This window comes from Pleuronectes platessa, chromosome 13 (genome assembly GCF_947347685.1).
Source record: "Pleuronectes platessa chromosome 13, fPlePla1.1, whole genome shotgun sequence".
NCBI lineage: Eukaryota > Metazoa > Chordata > Actinopteri > Pleuronectiformes > Pleuronectidae > Pleuronectes > Pleuronectes platessa.
In genome coordinates, this window is record NC_070638.1 from 19,035,765 (window position 1) to 19,052,690 (window position 16,926).

General features: G+C 42.0%; 1 protein-coding gene across 1 annotated transcript in view; it reads left to right on the forward strand.

Annotated features, from left to right (window-relative positions):
- Positions 1-16,926, forward strand: part of LOC128455241 (cadherin-24) — a 98,778-nt gene that overhangs the window by 17,870 nt on the left and 63,982 nt on the right. Inside the window, 1 exon segment of the mRNA XM_053438925.1 lies at positions 7,150-7,444. Coding sequence (XP_053294900.1) covers positions 7,150-7,444 — 295 coding nt within the window.

The window sequence follows — 16,926 nt, forward strand, 5'->3', positions numbered from 1 at the left end:
GTCTCAAGTGCTCCTCAGCGGCTGGCTGTGTTCTGCCTCTGTTTCTGTGCCAGTGCCTCTGCATAAGGGGAAGGTGTATTTGTCATGTGCTCCTGCATTGATTAGAGTAGAGAGCACGGCTAGTTGAATGACAGCGTGGAAATTTGCATGCATGTGGAATAATATGTGTGTCACACCTGAGTGGAACACTCTTGTAACTCTGGCTGTTTAATGTGGTTTTAACAACTGCTTTTCTCCTGGCAGGAGGTCCTTATTATCGTTATTGGAACTGCAGTGAAAGACTCGGAAATGAAGCACTAGTTGCAAAGTTGTGTTATGATTTCGATTAACACCTTTTATATTGACAAAAGTAATCACTGTAAGTCTGACACAGCAAGAAAGAGGATTCCAGCTTAACCATCTAAGTGTGTGTGCATCTCTAATGTGGGCAATAAAACACTAGAAAACAGTTCACATATCCGATGAACACAGTCAGTTGAGGTACGACAAAACCTGGTGGAAGGCTTTGGTATTGGTCATGGAAAAAAACATTAATTTATAAATGTCTTTGTTTATTGTACAGCATTTGTAATTGAACATACAAGGGCTGCTAAAAATGTTTGTCTCCTGTCAATATATATTAGGGTTGGGCCGGATTCTAAAATCCTCCATCAGCCAAACCACAGCGGATTGTCGATAAAGATAAACGCACATGGGAACGCCTGGCTCACGCATACACAGGGGCACACGCCAGTATCAGCAGATGCAAATTGTTCCACTGCCATGATGCCACCGGAGAACGAAAAGCCAGCCTTATCTGTGTGCACGTACTGGTTTGTGTTTACATGAGTGAAGCTGTGTCTCCTGAGCTCCAGATGGGGATCTATTGCTCTCCAGATGGGTGAGAGAATGAAGACATCCATTTATGGCAGAGCTGATCACAGTCGGGCCGGAGAGTTGTTGACTTTAATTATTAGTCACTGTGTAGATGTTGGCCTTAGCTTTGTGCTCTGCTCTATAAAAACGCCCCAAACTCCCTGGCTAGCTCTAAACTGTTTCTTCTCTCTCAGGGTCAGGCACCGCCGGCACTGAGAGTTACAAACAATCACACACAAAGACACACATAGACTCACACAGCCACACGCAGACTCAGGCATTCTTAGTCACGCCTTGGCTCCTGCTACTTTCTGTGCAAATGACTGTGCCAAGTGGAGGTTTAGCCAGGGCAGAAGGAGACCCAGGGTCATTACACTGCTGTTTTTAAAGTGACTGTTGCCAACCCACACACACACTCGCACACACACACACACCTGGAAGGACTGTTGTTACATGGGTCATAGTATAAGATGCACAGTACATGCAAACAAACACACAGGCGCCAGAGCACTCGTTCCTTCAAACAAAAGGATATCTCAGTTGTAGGTAAACTGGCCACAAGCAACAGTTTCATTTTAAACGTTCTCTCTGAACTCATACGGGGGCGCCCTCACAAATTAATTTGACCTGTTTTCCCTGACCGGCCTGTTTCTTCCGACGTCTCTCTGAGTTGGAGGTCTCTGCTCCAAATCGATTGGCTGACCCTCTCCCCTCCGCCCTGCTTGACTCGAGCTTGATGGAGGCTGATATGAAAGAGCTGGCTCAGTCCCAGCCCCGGGCGATACCTCCACCCAGTCTTGTTGTGGAATTTGACTGGTCCGTAGGCCTCCGGTTCTTTTGAAGCTGCCACACCGAAGATGAATAGCTGCCCCTGCTCCGGGGGCTTCCAGGGGAGATTTTTTTTTGGGGGGGGGGGGGCCTTGCAAACTCTCCCTGATATGTTTGGGGAATTCAACCTCAGTGCCAATCGGACGACTCGGTGGTGCCCCAAATTTTACTCTCTATGCCTTTTGGCACTTCACGTGAGCTGCCAGTCGATTTTTTTTCACAGTTTGTGATTTTTCCTGGTGCATTACTTCCCTCCCTCTTAGCCTCACACAAGCACAGGGACCACACACACATATACACACACGTGCATTTGTGGGGTAAAACATCCACATTCATTAGACTAATGCAAAGCTGTGGGGAAAAAAACACTTTTTCCTGTTTTTTTTATGATTTATTGTGTAGCAGAAATGTGAAATTGTGCATATGGGGTATTAGTTATTTAAGTGATTTAGAGGTTGGCTGAGAGTCTTCTCCTCCTCGTTTGATGATTTATGGTTATTGCAAAAATGTGAAATTGAGTATATGAATATAAGCATATTACCTTATGATATTATAAGTAATTGAACAGATTTAGGAGTCTGGGGAGGCTGGGTGTTGCATTCACTAGAGGCGCCAGGGATGGAAATGGCATCTTATCAGGCTGAAATCATTCTCCAAGCAGAGGTGACACATCAGTAAATTTGTCTTTTGTGGCCAGTGGCTTCATATTGTTTAGCTCTTGATATATTTGATAGTATATCGGGGATATGAAAAGTAGGAGTTATGAGATGTCATATTATTCATGTTAAGCGGATGTGATATATGGCGTCTTGTTGGGTAATGATAATGTTTGGGTGTTTTTGCACACTGACAGGTAGCTGAGAGATATTCCAAAGCTGGGCCACCGCAGAAGCCATCACATATCCATAGCTATTATATTTGGTGAAGTGCATTTTTCGTATTATACTATCCTATAAATCTGGGAGGGACAGATAAGGGTGAGAGGTCAGCCTTAAATGGATTTGGTTTCCTCAGGCCGGGCTCTCCTGCTCCAGAATGACTCTGAGCAGTGCTTTCAATCAGCGCTGCCACCGCTCACTGTGGTAATGATGGCCGGGGCTTCATTAAGAAGCTCGTTAAGTCCCCTCGTTAAGCTGCAGGCCCGTTAAGACTTTGATTGTTAATGGCACTTCATTAAGGAGAGCGAGGAGCCGGGCTCCCGTGGTGGTCCTGACCAGACGTGTTTGTGGCCAATTGGCCCCGGTGGGCCCGACAGATGATGAGCCCAAACTGAGTGTAGGTCACAATGTAAACACTTTTCAGTGAACTGGCCTGAACCTGACTGCAACAATACACAGTTCGCTTGAGTAAGACAACATGGAAACCAAACACAGGCGCAATGGGGAAAGCAAAGCAAATGGTTGGACCTCAGAAACACACCATCCAGAAATGAAGCCTAAACATGTTGGATATGAATGCTGCCATCTTGTTCATTTGTAGTAGTAAATTGGGGATCAAGCAGTATCGAGATCACGCCCGTACAATCACCCCCCATCTGTCAATTTTGATGTTGAGGTGTTGGTCGCATCAAATTCATTAAAATCAAAGGGGTGAAAAAGCACTTCAACAAACATCGGCGTGATAAGAACGCCTTGACGGACACCATCTTTTTGAAAATAGATTTTACGTTTACTTTGACCTTTTAGTTTGTTCCATGTCTCATCTGCCAACATCTGCAAAGGAGGTGGGATCTATGACCTACACTGCAGCCAGCCACCAGGGGGCAATTTAGAAGCTTTAGCTATGAGACAACAGCCGAGCTTGACTCTTACCCACACATGTAAATTAATACATATAAACAATCAAATTAGTTTGTTGGAGACCAAACTGAATTATGGAATCATAATATGAGTGGAGATTGGCTGCTATTTTGGCGGCATGCATACTTGTAATGTCTCAGTGTGTTATAGTTGCTTCTTAAAGATATTGATGTATTGATTCAATATATAATTTAAGTATAGCTCAATTTAAACAAACAAGACCAAAGTAGGCCGATGATTGATCGTCTGCAAACACTTGGTCAGAATTTCCAGCAGTGCACCATGCTTGGCTGTGGCAAAGACCATGGATCCCTACTGTATCTGTCAGTCTGTTCCATAACGTGGCTTTTCCAGGGATATTCTCCACTTGGCTACATCACCCTGTTTTCAATTATGGTAAAGTTAAAGTCAAGTAGTCCAGGAGTCCAGCAATTCTTCATATCTGTCCTTCATGACATTGGTCTTATGTGTTTCAATGCCCTAAGAGTCTTCAATAATCTGTTGAAGCCGTCAGAAGCCCTGTGGAGACTGACTGAGTTTAGATCACCATGTCTACGAGGCATCACAGGGGTTATTCAAAAACTCTCTGCTGTATGTCATGTGTTTCAATCTACACAGCCAGGTCTTAATGGTGCCATACATAAAAGGGCCTTGTCAAGGTTCTGTTGATGTCTGGTGGGTTGTCTTGGCTCAAAAGCACAACAAATGCAGGAAAGATAAAAGTGATGCATGTTTGGCATATTTACTCAGTGTTCAGGAAATGGAGTCAGTCAGGCAACCGAATCCAAAAGGGAAGTGTAGGGAAGCAGACAGGTAAAATGAGACAGGAACAAAATGTCAACGTCAGAGGACAGTTGTTCGTGGGCAGATAATGTAGAGAGTTGCTGATTAGGTGGAACGAGGAGCAGGACTCCAGCTCGGGATAGTTTTCACAAGCCATTTTGACACGACACAGCAGAGCTGTTTTTAGACACCATCTCAGGAGACCGTCCGCACAATTGGGTCATGTTCCTTCACATACCAACGATGCAGTGGGAGATTCTCTGCTCAGCCATCCTCGGGCCGTTCAGGTGAGGGGTGATGCAGGAGACAGAGGCAGGAAGCAGCTGTAATGGGATTTTTAATACATAACACACATGACACAGCAAACAATTATCTTCTGGTTCATACAATTCATACCTGTCATTCATAACTAGAGACTAACAGCAACACTTTTAACAGAGAACTAAAACAACGGCTCAAATCAAATCAACAGTGCTCACACAAATAATTTACAACTGGTTATTGTTTGATCATGCTGCCTTTGTTCTCTACGTAGCCTATATATATATATTCAACTCATTATATTGCTGCTCTGTACTCTACTGTATACTGCATTTTTACTCTTTTTAATTATCACTATCAGTTTTGTATCAGTATTTGATCTTGTTTCTGTCTTGTTCAGTTTCTTTTGTTGTTTTCAAAAAGCCTCCTGTGGACAGGTGTTGTAAACTAGCATTTATGCTAATACACTGTAAACAATGCATCTGGTTCGTCCAATGACATTGTCATGTCCATGTCCAAATAAAATCTACTACTACCTAGCTGCGGCTAGGGGCCAGAGCACTCTCGTCACTTTGTCAGACTTGAGTCAATGGCCCTGAACAATTACAAGTCACTTCCTATATCCAAGTAGAAGCTCCTCCTTCCATAGATGAAGAAGAAGAATGTTCATCCAATCAGCTCACTGCAGTGTTGTGATCAGGCTTAGATTTGGTCACCTTCAATCTGAACGAGGACCCCTTTGAAGTCGCACAACACAATTACATCAGGCCTCTGCTCAGAGCAGAGGATGCCACCAGTCTAACTGCAGAAAACATCTTGTAATAATATTCTCTATATATATACTTGTCATTCTTTCATTAAAACTATCTAAATACAAAATGTGCCATCACACAGCTTATAAAGACTGTCGTGTCTGTCGCATGTTAGAAGCATCATCGGCTCATTGGGACGTTTGACTCGGGGATTGGCCATAGAAACTGAAACAAAACCAGTTTAGGAATATGTGTGTAAATTGAGTAATGATTGAAGAATTTTGCTTCTATAATTTCAGGGTCTTTATATCGAGCATGCTGGATCACACACCCTATCATGTCTTACTGGTTCACTCGACTGGAATGGAACTATATTCAATGTTATTTGCTCCAGTGTTTTTCCTGCTACATCCAATCAAAGTGTCTCTGTGAGTAAAAGGCTTGTACACAAAGAGCGTTGGAGTTTCACTATAAAAGTGCTCAGGCTGGTTGTAGCACTGCTGATTAAAAGACAACAGTAAAGCCTTCAGTTCAGCAGCAGAGTTGTTTCCAGTTTCCTCAGTGCACAATGCTCTCGCAGAACACCCTCTATGTTGGAGAGAGCGCTTTCACGTTCTCAAGTTGCATTGTCATTTAAATGAGGAAATCTTCTAAAGGTGAAGTGCTTTACTTTTGACTTTTTTGCCGAACTGCTCACATACTTTTAACATTTAACTTCTCCGAACTTATGATTGCTTTCTTAGCCATAAACAACCTTGTCAACAGCCAGTTATCGTTTACCCCCTGGGAAGCTGGCGTATCCGTTCCATTCCTCCCCCTGAAAAATGGCCATCCTCAAAGTAAATGAACATTTCGATTCACAGTATCCATTCTCATTTCATTTATGTGCTTAGCTGTTGCCACGCAACAATGCGCTCCTGAGCTAAAGCCCCGTCCCCTCCTCAGCGGCTTCTCCGCTCTCCTCTTTCTCCATCTAAAGTCACAATGTCACACTTTCTTGCAACTTGGGGCTTATTTAACACACTCTTCTTTTTGGTCACGGTTGCTATTCGATCCACGTAGGTGTGGGGGTAATGAGATTGAATCTTGTTGTGTGCTGGGCGCATCCCGCCGCTGCGCCTCTGTCTCATTGGGGACCGAGGGGAGCAGTGTGGAGCCTTCCCTGGTATTACCTCTCCCTGCATGAGAGAACGCTGGCCTCTCTTCCGCCCTGCCGTCCCACCAGGCGCTGATCCAATAAAGCACAACACAGGGCTGTGATCGATACGACATGTCCCACCGCCGAGCTCCCCTCCACTCTCCCTTATACGCACTTATTAGTTAGGGAATAATTGATTGGCCCCCTGTTCATTATTTCTTTGATTTGCTGCTTTCATTAAATAGCCAGTGGAGCCGCATGTGCACAGACTAGTAAGCTCTCTCCGTCCACAGCTGCTGGGAAGTGAATAGAGGCTTTAAGATTGAGCGGGAGAGCATGTGTTAGGGATATCATTGAGATTAAGGAGATCCTGGTTCATAACATACTCATACTCGAGGAATAGAGAGAGGAGACATGGCACAATAAGATGAAAGTGTGTGTGTGTGTGAGAGAGAGAGAGAGAGAGAGAGAGAGAGAGAGACGTATTTTGAACATCTCTTTTGTCTGCCTCTGTTTAAATTCATTATATCCAGGAGGCATGCAGAGGATAATCTGCTTGTTTTGTCTTCACAGAGTCTCGGGAAAGCAAACTTCATTTCTAACTGGTGTTTACTCTTGTCTTTCCTCCGCACCCTCTCTGTTCTTCTCTGTCCTCACCTTTCAATTTCCACACCATATTTCCTCCCATCTTGTCTCCTTTCCTGCCTCGCGTCACTCCTCCTCCCTCACCTAGCTCCACACTGACATGGACAGGAATGATGGACGCACAAAGTACGTCCTGCGAGGCGAGGGGGCCGGCTCGGTCTTTGTGATTGATGAGAAGACGGGGAACATCCACGTCACAAAGCCGCTGGACCGTGAGGAGAAGGACGAGTACCGTCTCGTCGCCACGGCCACGGACAGGCAGACCGACCGGGCCCTGGAGCCGTCGTCACAGTTTATAATTCGGGTGCAGGACATCAATGACAACCCGCCTCTGTTTGATGACGGCCCCTACAGCGCCACCGTGCCGGAGATGGCAAATATAGGTACGGGACCCTGGGTGGGCAGTGGAGGGTGGGTTTGGATTGTATTCAGGGGAAAGCATTAGCAGATTATAAAGCCTGAAAGTGTTATGTAATAACCACAACTTTAAATTAACACCTTGATGAAAATATTTAAATAACCACGATTTTTTTATAATTTCACAACTGAGGAAAAATGTGATTTTTTAAAAAAGTTATTCATTTGTATTTTCCCGATATGACTTTTCATTACATTGGAGTTGAGACCTTTGCCCACCCACCTCAGAAGAATTATAACCCCCCCAAAAAACCTTCATAATTAAAATAATGTGGCTTTTTGTAATTTCAAGTTTTTTTTATATATATATGTGATTATTTACTTCATAATGTGATTCAACCAAATATTTTACTTTAAATGTATAATGCCCTTATAACCACCAGAAGAGGAAGTAGAACTATCATCGTCTGATCTTTCTGCTGGGATCTGTGTTAACCACGATTTTTTTATAATTTCACAACTGAGGAAAAATTAGATTTTTTTTAAGGTTATTAATTTGTATTTTCCTGATATGACTTTTCATTACATTGGAGTTGAGACCTTTGCCCACCCACCTCACCTGACAGCCAACCACATGTTCCCACACCAAGCTAATCATCTAGGTGTGTGACCTTGGATTTATGAATTAGCACTAAAGTGAAGAGTCAGTGTTAGCATCAACAGATATCTCTTCAGTCACTTCAGTGTTAGCTCAGCAGTTCTGTGATTCTAAGGATGTTCTCAGAGAAAGACTGAAAAAAGATTTGAAAAAACAAACAGATGCTGTGTCCAAAATCACACCGTTGTTCATTAATTAATTGATAATCGTTCTAGTTTGAGATATGAAAACACTTGCATGATAATAATCAGTTTCTGTCCTTTCTGGAAATTTGGCAATCTGCGAAGCCATTTTTCGACATGTCCTGTGGAGGAGCTCTGCAATTTTCCTTTCACACATGCACAACACAGCGGGAGATTCTCTTCTCAGACGTGTTCACAATAACAACAAATCCTCCGCAGGATTCAGACGAGGGGTGGTTCAGCACACAGTCGCAGGATTTAACATTTAAAGTCCCCTGCAGAGATCCCATGACTTTGTCTACAGCTTTTATCATCGCAAACTTTCTTGAACTCTTCGTTTGTGTCTTCTACGTGTGTGGCTCCCCTTTTTCATTTGGAGATGCCTGTTTTCGTATAGTTAAAAAAATAAATGTTGCATCTGTCGCATGTTCTCACATCGGCTCCTCTCGACTTTCTGTAGACTTTCGGCATAAGGGCCAGGTGGAGAAAGTCCACAGGAAGTCTGGAGGCTCTCACTTGGACATTTGCGTTCAAACATACACCTCCTCTGAAGAAACTGTGGAGGATCTCCGGAATTCAGTGCCTCTCTGGAAGCAGCTTTAGAGTAACATGCTGTATTTAGCATTGGGAGCAGAAAACCCACTCTACTACTATGTGTTCATTTTACAAGGCTGTGTATATTGGACAAGTTTCCCACTCATAATTCACTCAAATACTGTGAAAGTAAAATATAGGACATAGAGTAAATATTATATATTAAGTAGCTGTAGACATGGCCAAAGTGATTTCTTTTTGGAGGCAACAGTGCCCAGCTCTCTGGCAGCTGGACCAGAACCTATTGAGAGGCTGAGGGCAGATGTAATTTACACTTATGACAGCCACACTGTCATTTAAAGGGACATTATAATAATAAGTGTCTCGAGGGCAGACAGAAAAGGCATTTTGAAACTACAGCAACAGGAACCACATTCAGATTCGCTAGATCCAGATTTTTATTTGGAGCCCATGATGATGAAGAAAGTGAAAAAAATAATCTTGGATCCAGACCATAATTCAGAGCTGCACCAAAATGTAACTCCCTCTTTCCTGACCCACGCCACATCCCTCCACCAGGTTTCACGGTAATCTGATCCAGTAGTGTTTGTGTAATCCTGCTAACTACGCAATAACTATATTAAAAGGTAATTCTCTTTAGTTTCAAGGTAAGAATTATAAACCCCCCAAAAAACCTTTATAATTAAAATAATGTGGCTTTTTTGTAATTTCAATAATGTGATTCAACCAAATCTTTTACTTTAAATGTATAATGCCCTTGTAACCACCAGAAGAGGAAGCAGAACTATTATCGTCTGATCTTTCTGCTGGGATCTGTGTTGTTGAGTCATCCACAGAAAACTGGATTTATCCCACTGATTTAACATGCATAAATTGTTATTATAATACCAGACAGAAACCTCTTTCCTCATAGAAAGATTACTACGTTTAATCTTTCGAGCTGAAGACAACATGGATGTCTCTGCTCTTACCGTTTCAGCATGTGCAAAGCTGAACATGGCCTAACAAAGCTACAATGCTGGATTTAGATATTTTTCCCCCAGGTTGCCCATTTTGTTTATGGACCAAATTCAGCATGTAGTCTTTGTCACGTGTCACCTCTCATCTCTCAGACCTTTCATTCCCGTCCTGTCTATGCTTCGATCAAATAACAAGAGCAAAAAACCTGAAGATTAATCTCAATATCCAAGATTAGAACTTGATCTCAGTCTTGAACGTGATTTGATTAAGCTTATCGAAGTCACATTCTGCAGACAAGCTCAGGCTCCAGCATTTTTACTGGTTTATCCAAGTCGCTGCTGTCACGCGGGAAGAAGACAGATACCTCACATGTCCGCAGCTACAGAGTTTTCTGATCTGCCATGTCACAGTGGTTATTGTCTGAGTTTATTTCATGCAGCAGCTTTGAAATGGTAGTTTATATAACCTGCACCAAAAAGTCCCTTACACCGAGAAATGTGAAATATAGAAAAACAAAGAAATATCAGCTATTGAAATATAACTCATGGACTCCAATAACGCTGCACAAGCTCTATTAGATTAAATGCAGTGTAAAGACGTATTATGAAAAGCACTTGAGGTGGGACATGGATACATTCTTGAAATACAATCAGCATGGTTATGGCGACAGATGTCAAAGCTGCAGCGTTAGAGCCATTAGACAGCACACCACTGCTATAACATTAGTGCCTGCTGGGATCACACTGACATTTTGTACAGTTTCTAATTAGCCTTCATCATATATAGATTTTTTTTTTTTTATTAGAGAAAAAACCTAATGCCTGTTTAGCAGGTTCGACTTGGAGGAGCACAAAACCGGGTGAGGGGCCGTTTATTCCTGCTTCACATGGAGCCTGAATCCTGCATCCAGCATCAAAACAACTTTACTGCGGCAGAAATGTTGAATTTGGATGTTGTGTTGGTTGTTATTCGTGCCACGTATTTCTCTGCTGTGGTCACAGCAAACGCACCAATCTCCATGATTTCTCTTTTTTTCATGTCGAATGAATTTTTATCACAGGATGCTTTCATGTGTCACTAAATATTCCTCCTTTTCAGTCCAGTCCAACATGAAGTGACATTGAATTTTGTTTTGTTTTATGTACATTTTTGTTATAAGTGTACATAAAAATACATATTTGTGTGATGACAATTTTAAATGACCTGAGGCTTCTTTTCTTAATCAGTCTTTCACGATGAGTTAAGGCTCCGAGATCAGATCAGCATATTTTCTCGCAAAAACACTTTAAATTATTTCACATGACAGATTTCTGTTTCTCTCTCTGCTTTTTTAATGGTTATAAGCAGATGGCTCCAAGGGATGTCACATACAGAGTCTTTAGATGAGAGGATTATAACCATGAGGGGTCAAAAACAGAGCAGGTCATGTGATTCATTTAGTGACGCTCAAACAGATACATTGTTTTCCATAGATTCACTTTCAGATGACTTGTCTTTGACTTGGCTGGCAAACTAATTCTGTGAATTGAAAATGCACGTCTGTTTAAAATGTCAAACTTTCAATTAATTTGTTGAAAACTTCCAAATGCCAGTATCAATAGTGATGTAGAATGTGAATGTATTTTTGGACTAATATGAATATACCCTCATTCATATATAGATTTTTATGCTCATCCATTGTAACAGTGGATGTATCCTGGGAGAAATATGAATCATTACATACAGTAACTTTGATAGTGAGGGCCTCTGGTCAACACACTAACCTAAAGAGCGATGCTGCTTCCCCCTATATTGTTAAGAGCTGGTCTCCAGTGCTCGTCTCTGATGGCAAAAATGACAATCTTGTCCTCACACACAGAGTCAATGGAGATGTTGTCACTCTCTCTGATATTAATCTACTCTGGCCGTGTACTTTAATACACAGCTCAGGATTTAATAACATCTGAATGAGAACCTGGTGACACACTGGATGGTTGTCTCATCACTGTCAAATATGATCAATGCACACACACACACACACACACACACACGATATAAAGCAGATTAACTGACTTTTACAGTTTGTTTTACACAGTTTTACATTACACAATGATATATTACAATATTTTCTCACTTCTAATGTTGCTTATTTTCTATTACTATTTGTAGTTATTGAGAATATTAAACTTTTGAAGCTAGGTTTGCAGAGCAACTATTTGAGATTGTGCAATTTATTCCCTCATTGCTAAACTATGATAAGCACGTAAAGACCGCAAACAACTAAACAAACAGGCTCTCATTTGCACAATATGCAGTCTACTTACAAATGTTCTACTTGCTGTCACATTTTGGAACTCGCAGACAAAGGCCTTAAATCGGCCGAAATCTGTGTTGGATCAGCAGTCGCCTTTACAGATGCGATTCATGAGGCAGTATAAAGTTTGGATTCCAGACTGTACTAGGGGGTTTCCACAGTGAAAGATAGTGTTTGACCCTACATGGCCTGTCAGTCGTGTAGTGTGAACTCGGCATGAGCCGCGTGCAAAGTGGCTTTTCCTCTCAAACAAAATGAGACCAAATTCAGCCTGGTTAACTTGCAGTTAAATCCTGTAGTGTTGTCAACTCCATTCTAATGAGTAAAACCAATATTGTATTCCAAACAAGCAGCATCTTGTTCCCCGAGCATATGACAAATTATTGCACTTAATACCCTCTAATCAAATACAAACAGAGACTTACCCGTTCTAGGGGGAATGAACACACATTTTTGTTATGTATGTCCTTATGATATCTTAATAAGAAGTATATTTGGACATTTCTGTGTTTTCTCTTCAGGCGTTGCAAGTCAAAGCCACTTTGCAAACAGGCAGGTGCAAGTGGGAGGAAAGTGAAACATTCCCTGCTGCACTGTTCCATCTGAGCTTTGTGTCCATGTAGCACGAGTCTGCAAACAGGGACCTGGGGAGTTCTGGGTGCCATTTTCAGATCGAGGGCATATGTACAGCAATACTTTCTTTAAATGTAGGTCACATGCCTTGCCTCACCTTAACAGTGTCCGACTGAAACCAGAATATCCAAATACCTGCATTAAAGTCAGAATTACATTATAAGGTTTTTCTAAAAGTACATGAGTTCTCAAATGCACTTGGTCTCCACTTTCTTGTTGGGAGCGAGCGGGTCGGGCACTGCTGTTCAATTTTTTTCCTCCTCTTGGCATGAAATTGCGTCTCTGTTCATGGCGGCTCATACCGCATAGAGGGAATTTCATGGCTGGACTTGGCGGATGTGCATGCTCGTGCACTGCCCCGAAAACCCCCAAAATCAAAATGCAAATGAATGCAAGTTAAATGCAATGCAGGCCGAATCTGTAAGGGTTAGATTAATGTTTTTTTTTTTTTTTTTTTTTACAATACTGCTTGTAGGATGTATGAAGGCTTTCACTTTTCCTGCTGAAATACCTGTAGCAGCAGGAATGATGCACGACATATAATACCTTCCATCTCCAGTCTCTAGTTTAAGAGCAGCTTCTGCTAATGTCATTATAAGGAGAGGCGGTGGACTAGTGGCAGAAACTTGGACTATGGGCAGAAAAGGTCTCTGGTTCGTCTCTGGTTCGACTACACGGAGAAACAACAAAAAGACTAACCTGGATTGATCTGTCCAAAAATCCAATTCTCCCTACCCTACCCTATCTAGTGCCCCTGAGCAAGGCACCTTACTCCCCCAACATCTGCTCCCCGGGCGCCGTACATGGCTGCTCACTGCTCTGTGTGTCCTGCACCAGATGGGTCAAAAGCAGAGGTTACATTTCCCTACCTGCATGAGTGTGCCTGTGCATGTCTGTGCATGTGTTTGGGATAAATAAATGTATCTTAATCTTAAAATATTATTATTATTTTTATCAGTATTATTATTATTATTATTATCAGTATTATTATTATTAATATAGGGAGCTCTCAGGTTATGTAATCATGTAAATGGCACACACACACTATTGTCTTTATCTCAGTATTTGTTTGCATATATATAGATTGTGTGCATTTAAATATATATTAAAGAGATATTACTAACTGACAACTCTATATTTAATAACTTGAGCATGTTCACCTTGTGTCTGTGTGGCTTGTCTCTGGGTACTCTAGCTTCCTCCCACAGTCCAAACACATACATATCGCGGTTAATTGGAGACGGAGACTGTTCAGACCTGCTGTTAACATCTGTTCTGAGTGACCCGATCACAAGTGGTCAGCGCTCAGTTTACTTCTGAATGTATCCAAATAGGTCCAGAGATCTGATCACTCAGACGACTGATGGCCCTGATCTGCCACAGTATAAATGTATTTTCACACTTCTCAATGTCCATATGCTGATTTGCTTGCAGCCTCTGCCCCAATATCAACACTGATCATCACATGCTGATTGATCCTTTTTATTAAATTTGTCAAATCTTTCTTCATTTTGGTGCACATTCAGTCATTCAGCCCCTCCTGACTCCAGTCACTCCCTTCTCTCTCTGTCTCTCTCTCTCACTCACGTCGACACAGCACAGACACACACATAGCAAATGACCGTCGTGGTTATTCACATATACAGCGTAAATGAGGTTCCGATCACAAGTGGTCACAGGAGGCACATTCAGGACACATTTTAGTACCAGGGGTGAACAGATGCATTTAGAGCTGACCACTTGGTATCAGATCCCTCAGGACAGATGTTAATACCAGGTCTGAACAGGGTGTGAATGGTTTTGGGACTCTGTACGTTGGCCCTGCGATACCTCGGGTGAACCACACCTCTCACTCAATGTCAACTGGGATTGGCCCCAGCTCACCCATGACCCTAAAAGGATAACCATTATAGATAATAGATGGATGGATGTTTGGACTTCAACGTATACATATACCTATAAAAGACAGGGGTTGACCAGATATTTACCTCAATGCCCTGAGAGGTTAATGAGACCCCAATTAAAATCCAGACTCTCAGTTTATGTGTATCACGAGAAGGAAAAACATGATCTGCCTATTAGCCGTGCTGTCGATTCATATTAGAGCGGTGGAGCCTGCGTTGCTGCTTTGGGACTCTGGGCTTTTCAGCGGCCTGGGGGAGCTGATGTGATCGACCATAAGTGAAACCTGCCCCTGGTTCTACACGTACATCTGCTAATAATCTCTTCCACCAGCTAATAATGTATTTACGCTGCTCCAGGATCTTTTCCGCGTCGCGTTACGAAACCTAAATGAGTTGGTCACACATTCACCTGCACTCGCACCCCAGTGTCAGGAAAAAAATCAAACGATTTTGCAAGTTTGCGAAGCGATGCTCCGTGAAATGCTTTTACTGTATTCGAAAAATTCTTAAAAATGAATAAATTCAGTCACCGTGACATTTATGGTAGTAAAGTAAAGTGGTTTTCTGGGGTAAACACCTTAAAATCCATCAAAGTGGATACATCGGGGGGGGGGGGGGGGGATTCTAGATCTGAGGGAAGAGTTTTGATCTTCATGTTAAATTACAGTCTTGTTTCCTATTAGTCCTGATGTACAACGGTGTCCGTATATTAGATATTATGTTCCTGGTAAACAGCACAATTTGTCGTATCATGAAAATACAGGGAGATTTGGGAGTAATTGCATACATTTATGACAAATTACCATTTTCCCAACATAATGAGAACCTACAGATGGTTATAAAACACATTCATAAAAAACCATTTCCTTTTTTCCTTTTTACTCGAAATGCGGTGACAAAGTGTGTGTCACAGTCGCGCTAAGCTGATAATATTTCTCTGACTGCAGAACGATGGTGTACAGTTTGACAGGAGCACTCAGAGTGGGAGTGAAATAAGAGGTGAGGGCAGAGATCGGAGAAATTCTTCTTTGCGCTCATGTTGCAGTGAGATGTTGGAGTGACTGAGATTGTAATGCAGAGCGTGACTGCAGAGTGCCTGTAGGAAACAGTTTGTATGTACAAGAGTGCTCTAATCTCCATTTAAACTCCGCTTCTCCTCGCGAAAATGAGCTGGACTTTTAGGGAGCACTCTTGCCTTTTAAAAGTAAGGAGAACTGCTTTCAGGAAAACTTTTGAATTATGCCAGAAAAAGAAGGCTATTATTTTACATAAATCCCCCCACTAAACTGGTTAGTTTAGAGAAGTTCAGCCAATTTGTCTGTAGGTCCTTGGGCTCTACCTTTTAAGTAATTTTTACCCCAAACGTCAAACTTCCTCCCACATTGAATTGTTCAATTTGGATTCGAAAGACGACAGCAGGGCAGGGCCAATGGAGAGAGGGGTGGAGGGTGATGGAGACAAGCTCTGTTTAGTAATCCTATCAGCTGCCCCGATGAGTGTCTGCTCCTCAAAGCAGCTCAGTCTTCGGGTTGAGCTGTTCAGGTCAATCACGGATTCAATATTTACCTGACAATTCAATATTTACCAACGCGCTTTACAGCATACGTAAGGAGGTTGTTCTGCTGTGAGGATTCTATTAAAGGCTCGTAACATTAGGCCTTTAAAGGGAAATGGGGGGGGGGGGGGGGGGGGGGGTGAGACACTGATGCATGGTGCACTGGAACTGAGACAGTTCTGAAAGTGTTTTGAGTTGGTTTTAGTTCACGGTGTATAAATCTAATATCTTGGCAGATGTGTATCTGCATTTAGGGTTTAAAGTTTAATCTTCTCTCTCTCTCTCTCTCTCTCTCTCTCTCTCTCTCTGTATATATAGACAACTCCATGTCTGTCTGTATTCTGATCTACATTCTTAATAGCAAAGAGAAGGGCTGTGCCAAACTTGCAGTGATTTGGAAACACAATATGTTCAATAAAAATAATACAATTTGAATAAACAAGCAATGTCTACGTCCTCTGATAAACTCCAGCAGCGTCTGATAATTTTGATAATTTGATTATTTCTATTGTAAAATATCAAACTGATTTAATGATATATCGGGTGTCCCTGGTGCTGATCTCCATCAGCAACATTCATTGAATCACTTCCTCTTAGCTATTTGTCTTCACAGTAAAAGCACAAGGTGTGGTTTGTTGCTGCAATGCTTTATATGGAGCTGCAAAAGAGATCTTTTGCAGCTCCATATAAACTCCATATCCATTTTTTAAACCAGGTAGAAGTAACACAAATTATTCTAACTTCCTGAGCGACCAACTGTTTATAAAA